The sequence below is a fragment of the Bidens hawaiensis genome, unplaced genomic scaffold, assembly GCF_021521415.1.
Source record: "Bidens hawaiensis isolate Kalapana, Puna unplaced genomic scaffold, B.hawaiensis_p1.1 tig00038207_1, whole genome shotgun sequence".
Classification (NCBI taxonomy): Eukaryota; Viridiplantae; Streptophyta; class Magnoliopsida; order Asterales; family Asteraceae; genus Bidens; species Bidens hawaiensis.
Window position 1 is genome coordinate 112,609 of NW_027496714.1, and position 7,557 is coordinate 120,165.

A 7,557-nucleotide genomic window follows, 5' to 3' on the forward strand; every position below is an offset into this window, starting at 1 on the left:
GCAAAATTCAAATTCACCCGGGAGAAATACAAACAATTTGTTTTTGGTTGACCAGTAGAACTTTAATTTCTGAAGTTTGAATCTATGCGGTCAAAAGCAAGCGCGCGTGCAGTCGAGGCAGTTTGACCCATTTCCTTCAGAGCTTCACCATATTATTTAGTATCTGCGTTTATATAGCTTTTGCAGTCGACCCCTATCATTCTCGAGTAAGAGATCCTCTTGTAAACCTGCACTTAGAAGGACCAACTTTACAATACTCATCAGATCAGGTTCACCGCCATGTAAAATCAAAGAAAAACTTAATATTATTTAGTGGAGAACTTACAGATTCGGTACTCTTAACGTAAACGAAATAAAAGAAACAAACCTTTAAATATGTATTAAGCATAGCAACTGGGCAGCAAACACACTCCTCAAGCCGGAATCAAGTATTCAGAGACTAAAATGGCATCGACTCGCATCAAATGCGATCATAACACTTACAGAATATATAGATAAATAAACTATTACTACTACTAGAAAGTTCCCAGAGGGTTTATACAGATTTGCACGCGAAAATAAATACACACCAAAATCACACGAATAAATAATAATAATGTACAATCCTTTGAGACCTTGCAATCACATTTCAGGATAACGAAAGCAATAAAAACACACAGTAATAATAAGTGATTCAACGGGTCATCTGCCTTTGCAGGAACCTGAAAAGACTGGAACTTCGTCTTGAACAAGATCACAACCCACTTGTTCAATCTACAGCTCGCTGTTGACTTTTTGACCATTACTTTCATGTTGATCGTCTTGCAAATCTTATCAACGTTTCATTTCTACAACAAATCAGTATTTTAAATGAAATGTCAATGTAACAAATCATTAGCATATGCGCATACATGTGAACTACAACAGTAACTAATAAAGAAAAGAAAAAATAGCGCCAATGGTCCCTGTGGTTTGACTATATTGTAAGTTCTGTCAGCAAATGTTAAAAATTGCAAACGTAGTCCAAACATTTGTGAGAGAGTGGCAAATTTAGTCCCCAAACTGATGTCATGTGCAATTCATGTTAGGAAAATTGGGCCTTCACAAATTTGGAATTCTAAAAAATATGCTCCTTCAAAATTCAAACTCTAAAACTCCTAACGTCTACTTCATCACATTCGATTTTGCTAGGAGGTATGGAGTTCGAAACAGTTCCAAATTTTAAAAAACACAATTACCCTCACGTGAATGACACATGACGTCACTTTTCCAGTAAAAACCAACTAAGATTAACGGTGGGGACTAAACGTACAAATTTCTCACGGTGACCATTTGTGCGATTTTCTGAAAAGGAAATACATCAAAAATAACTACCTCTTGAATGTTTGTCAATCTTATCAGTAATTCCCTCATCATCATTACTCCTCTCTTTTCTACCATCATTTCCAACATCACTTTCACTAGCAGTTTCCCACTCAGAATCATCGGTCCCTTGTCCATAAGCATCACCAACATCAGCCTCACAATCAATCCCGCCATGTTTAACAGCAGCTTCCCTAAACAACCAAGCAGCACGCATCTGTTTCTTAACCAATCGTTCAGCATAATCAGGCACTTTATTCTGCTTAGAAGACAAATCAGGATCTGTCGATTGAGAACACTCGTTTATAAACAAAATAGCATCCAATAAGCTTTCTTTAGCCAGCCCCAACATATCATAAGCCTGCGCTCTTCTCCACAAGCTCTTAGCATGTCGGTTAACTGGATTATGAAGACATAACGCGCGTGTGGCATCACTTATAGCATTTAACGGTTGTTGCAATAATAAATAACACTGCGCGCGATTGCTGTATAACACCACTCTTTCTTTTTTAGATCTTACTGGGCATAACGCGAGTGCTTCTGAGTATTTTGATGCTGCACCAGATATATTGTCAGATGAAAATAAGGAATTGCCTTCTAGTTTAACTACCAATGCTGCAGCTTGTTTGATATGGAGATCTTCTTTAGGCATGCTTTTTTCCCATTTGAAACGCTCTCGTGAATGTAATATTTCTTCAACGTCTTCTTTTATTCGGTTACTGATTGAATTGCGACCTGTGTCATGTGATTGAATGCATTCTTGAAGGACATTGAGAATGGAATCTCCAAGCTTTTTGTGATCCCCAAGAGTTTGGATCTCTGCCAGGTCTAATACTGCAGGTGCTGCCTTTTCAATAACCTGATATAACATATTATTACCTCATGAGTTATTGAGTTATATCAAATGTAAGCAGAATCATGTTTGTTCTAAAATTTGGAACATGGAACAGGTAAAAAATATCAGATTTATGGATGAAAACAGAAGACATACACTCAACCTCTTTTTAGGTATGTAAACGAACCGAACGTTCCATGAACCGTTAAGCGGGAAGTTCAATTATGTTCGTTCATTTACTAAATGAACAGACATGAACACAAAACTTTGTTTATTTATTTAAATAAAACACATGTTCCATTTGTTGATTGATATTCATTTATGTCCGTTCATTTACGTTTATATTTGTTCATTTATGTCCATTCCTTTATGCTCTGTCGTAGAAATAGGCATTAGTCTGTAATAGGTGAGATACAGATTAAATTTCAGCTAATTGGTGATATTAATCGGCAATCGGTCAAAATCGGCCCAAATCAGACTTTTTTTTAAAAGGCAATCGGACCTTGGTTTTCTCATTGATTTGTTATGTTTAGAATCTATCTGATTTTCATATTTTTAAACCCTTAAATCCAACTTAAAATCAGTTTGACGATATCTTTGTTTAGTTTTAAAATGCTGGATGTAAGTGTAAAGATGATGGCATTTTAGATTTTAATTTGTATATTCAACTTTACTTTAAATAGTGTTCATTTATGTTCATTTGCATTAACTTTTGTTCGTTTATGCTCATGCATCATTCGTTTAGAATACTAACAAACAAACATGAACACGTTCATTTTCTTAACAAACATAAACAAGAAAATCCCTACGTTTAAGTGTGTGCTCTACATTTGTTCAGCTAAAGTTAAACAAATGAACAAGCTCCATTGATGTTCATTCGGTTTGTTTGCAGGCCTACCTCTTTTTTTATGGTCTACCAACAATAATGAATACTGAAAGAATCTAGTGTGTTGAATTATAACAGAATCTATTCAAGAAACATTTTTCAGTATAATACATATTATTACCTTATGGCAGGTATTGGGATCTTGAAGCAACCATAGAAGACAATCAATAGCCATATATTGCCAGTCATCTGATGACCGTGCAATATTACATAACGCCTCAATTACACTTGGGCAGCTGCTAACAGGTCCTCTTCCAAACTTATGGTGGCAAATCGTTCTTAACAAGCCAATGCCCGCAGGTGAATTTTCATTAACAAGTCCACCCCACATACCAGGAAGTTTAACAAGAAACTCAGGGTTGCATATTGTAGAAATAAACTCGGGTTTAAATGCAAAACAGTTTATAAGTTGAAGTGACCAACATTGTAACTGACTAGCCCATTCTTCGGCTTTCCTAGACTCCATCTCTACACCACCCATGCCACGTGTCAGAAGATCACAGTGGTAACTAAGTCTTCTATCAGCATACTGATAAAAATGAGAATAAACGATCTCAAGTGAACTCATTGCTAATTGGATACAAAGTTCAAGAATCTCCCCGTGACTGGCAACAGCAGGAAAAGTGCTTGCATATGTCGCTAAGTGTCCTAAAGCCCGAACAGCAACTCTTTGTTCAACCCAAGTCAACCGACCCCTTAAAAGTTCAACCAAAGGTGGGATTATACCAGCATTAACTGCAGTTTCAGCAAAATCTTCCATGTTCATGGTGTATGATCCAATAATATGAGCAGCATAATAAGGTATGTAGATGTTTTGATCATGAGCTAGCCATCGGCGGTTCTTTAATCCTTTCCAAATAAGTGCAGCCATGCATTCAAATATACCTAACTCAATGAACTCGGGATCATTAGGATGTGCCATTGCTGTGTTCCAAAGGCCACTTATTAGGAGAACTTGACCATCATCATCTTGTGAAGGGAGTTCTCTGAAAAACTTCATGATGCTGGTTCTTCGTTTGTTAGGGTTACCTTCTTTCATGACACAAAAGAAACATCCAGGGTACGGGCAGTCAGCAATATGTTTGTCCATACTCATTGAGTTGATTTCTCAGGGCTTTGAAACAATGAATCCGAGAAATGAAGAAATTATAAGCCTCCAAATGCACACTGCATTAACAAAAGGTCAGATAACACTGATTAGCATATCTGTGATAACTTAATTTATGATTGTAAGCACTTAAGAAGCTCATACCATAGGTATAATCATATGCACTACCTATACGGTCTATACCTAGAACACATCTTCTTCAACATGGTACATGTAATATCATAACCGAATCTTATGACTTATCGAGACTCAAGAATGAAATTTGAAGAGATTTAACATTCAATCACTTACATGTACATACATCAACACAATGAAACCATATAAAATAAGATAATGAAATTAGAAATTGCTTCAACCATGAACCATTATAGCAAAGTAAACTCAAACCATCTAAGCCTCCCAATCAAGCATAACAGCACACGTCTGTATGGTTTTAGATCCAAATTACAAGCTAACTACACTGTAAATTTGTACTCGCCGCCATCCAGGCTATCAGGCGACCTTCAGATCCGGTGAGATTCTGGCCAAACTCTAAAAAAATCTGGCAAAATTCTGAAAACTGGTCTGAAACATCCAAAAATGGCTTGGAATCATCCTAAACAAGCCTAAAACATGTCTAAACCCCAAAACATGGTATGTTTACGCTATGAGCTTTGCTTATAATGGGCTGGCCCTCACTTTTTAAGCGCTTGTGCCTTTGACAACTATGCATGAAATGGCTAACTTTAGAAAAAAAATTCCCAAACAATGTCTAAATCAAAGTTATCAATTATACGAAGAAATGACAGGTCATGTCATGTTTGGAAAAAAAATGACACGATTAGTTACAGTGTCGTGTTCGTGTCTAGCACCACAAGTAAGTAATGGTGTCTTATCGTGTCTGACCTATGATGCCAGCCCTAGAAAAACGTATTGCAAATCTAGAAGAACAATAAGTGAATACATTCCTAAACCTAAAACAGCATTTTGAATCCTCTATTTACAATATCTATTGTAACTCCAAAAAAAAAATTAACCTAGTGCAAATACTCGTACACTTAACTTAAATTCTACACCTATTTACCGATGCTTCATTCAAAATAGACATAATTGAAGTAATTAGTTCCGTAGAAGAAACAATTAGTGAGTGCAGCATGTTATATAAAAAGAAATTGAAGAGCATAACAGCATAGTAACTAACACTAGTAGTAGTATTATTATTATTATTATCACCTGATGTTGACGCATCGCCTGAATCTGACACGAAGTGGCCGATCACCAAGCGGCAACACCGGAAGATTTGATTTGATTTGATTTGATTTGATTTGATTTGATTTAATTGCACACTCAAGTGAGGGGGTTTTTTGTTTCTGAAACAAAAAGGGTTATTTCAAAAATATTACTTTAGTTTAGGACCAAATAATGGTGCTATTCATTTCTTTTCATTAAATACCATTACTTTATTGTTCATATATACGTTACTAATTTATTTCAACAAATAAATGATTTGTCCCCTACTTTTTATTAAAAAATAATAAATTTTTAGACGTTTTGTACGACTTTTAGGCGTTTATTTTTTTAAATTTAGAAAAAAATAATTTAAATAAAAAGTCAAAAATTGTACGAAACATTTTTTTTAATAGATATTTTAAAAAGTCAAAAAAACGAACGGGAGCCTCTAAAAAAGGTGGAGCTAGAGTCTGAGCAGTCTAAGCTGATGAAAATGTCTAAGGCTTAGACGTTTACCCATATGCTAGACGTTTCATGTCAATATTAAGGCGTTTCAGAGAAGACGTCTTGTTTTTATACGTTCATAAAAGACGTATGTATAGACGCTTCCTCTGAAAAGTGCCACGTCTCATGAAATAAGTGGTTCATTGGTGGGGTCGGCTGTTAGATAAAGCATATAAAGTACAAACGCTTCACTCATGTGTCAAGTTCTGAAGTCCTCAATTTTCGTAAAGCGTCTAACTTTTAGACACTTATATTTATTTTGATATTTTGTTGTGGGACCACGGTCATCTTGGTAATTTTCCCGCATCACATCCTCACGTTGCCTCACTATTGTTGCATCATCGCTAATGTTAGCATCCTCAAGTCACGACATCCTCTATTGTTAATTATATCCTTGATGTCACGTAGTCATCCTTCAAATGTAAGGAAATCATCTAAAAATACCACTCCATATAGCCAGAGATTAAGTATCCATCACCCCATATTAAATAGAGAGGAGTATTCAGGTAAGGCAATTACATGATGACAATTGACATATAAGCCAACAAAGGTAGGGATGGGAAATAGAATTTGTGACAATAATCCTTTAGAAAATTATGATTTTTAATTAAATTATATGAATTGTGATAATGAATGTACTCTGAAGACTTATATACACAGCGTCACAGCCAACCAAGTGGGCTAAGCTAACAAAGAATCATTCAAAAGTTTTGGTTTATATGTAATAAAAAAGCTGATTATGGGCTTTTAATTAATAATTTTGGGTTGTGAGATATAACTTAAAGTTAGAAGTGGGCATGCCTGATATTTGACTCGATGGTTAAATATCATATTTTAGAAAACAAACGTTTTATCTTTAATTTGAGTAGCCTTCTTTAAAGGAAAAGAATAAAGAGTATTAGACTCGATACATCATGATTTTCTTAACGTTGTGTCCAGCTTCAATGACCACCTAGAACATAGTCTACCTATCTCATATAACGGAGTGTCATGATTTTTTAAATTTGTTGTCCATAATTTTTATAAAAGTTTGACACATTTACCTCTCATGCCCGGTAAACAATCTGATTGCTTCTCACGCTTGTTGTGAATTTTGCTCTTTTTAGAATAATTGAACCATATAATATTGTATATATATACATATTTATTTATATATCGTCTTGGATCTATGTACAGGTGTTTGGGGTATGAATGTGACGCATGGATTATATGAGTGGGTCTTTAAATCTATCTTGGGTTCGTGTCAATATATATGTGTTGTGTTTGTTAGGTTTGATTCTAGATCTATGTGGGCTTTGGTCCAAAGGATTTGGTTTCCTTTGTGGTTTTAAATTATTTTTTTAAGTACACCTAAGGGTATATTTGGAATTTCTTTTTTAAACGTTTCGACCAAATTCGTGTGTTTCATAATTCGGTTCAAATAATTGCTAGATCTACGTATGTTTGAAAACATTTGTTTTTATGTTGGTTTTGAATATATTTTGATTCCACAAAGCTTTGATTTGTTTATGAGTTATGTTTATATTGGTGTTAATTTAAATGATCTAGGTTTTTAAACTCGTGTTGGTGGTAAACCGTAAGAGGTTGGTTTTGTCTGAGGTTCAAGAATGGTCACGGGCAAGTTTAATAACTTAAAAAGTAGATTACATAAATTGTTCTTGTAGCGATCAAGTC

At 35.0% G+C, this 7,557-nt stretch overlaps 1 protein-coding gene across 2 annotated transcripts; it reads right to left on the reverse strand.

Annotated features, from left to right (window-relative positions):
* Positions 1–765: 765 nt before the first annotated feature.
* Positions 766–5,414, reverse strand: LOC143590192 (uncharacterized). Of its 2 annotated transcripts, none has more exons than XM_077070748.1 (4): positions 5,383–5,414; positions 3,184–4,229; positions 1,354–2,200; positions 766–827 (listed from the first exon to the last, which is right to left on the reverse strand). In XM_077070748.1, the coding sequence occupies exons 2-4, from the start codon at positions 4,156–4,158 to the stop codon at positions 814–816; spliced, it is 1,836 nt and encodes a 611-aa protein (XP_076926863.1). In that variant the 5' UTR covers positions 4,159–4,229; positions 5,383–5,414; the 3' UTR covers positions 766–813. The 2 variants fall into 2 exon arrangements, with proteins under 2 accessions (XP_076926863.1, XP_076926862.1); XM_077070747.1 differs by having other exon boundaries at positions 1,351–2,200.
* Positions 5,415–7,557: the final 2,143 nt, after the last annotated feature.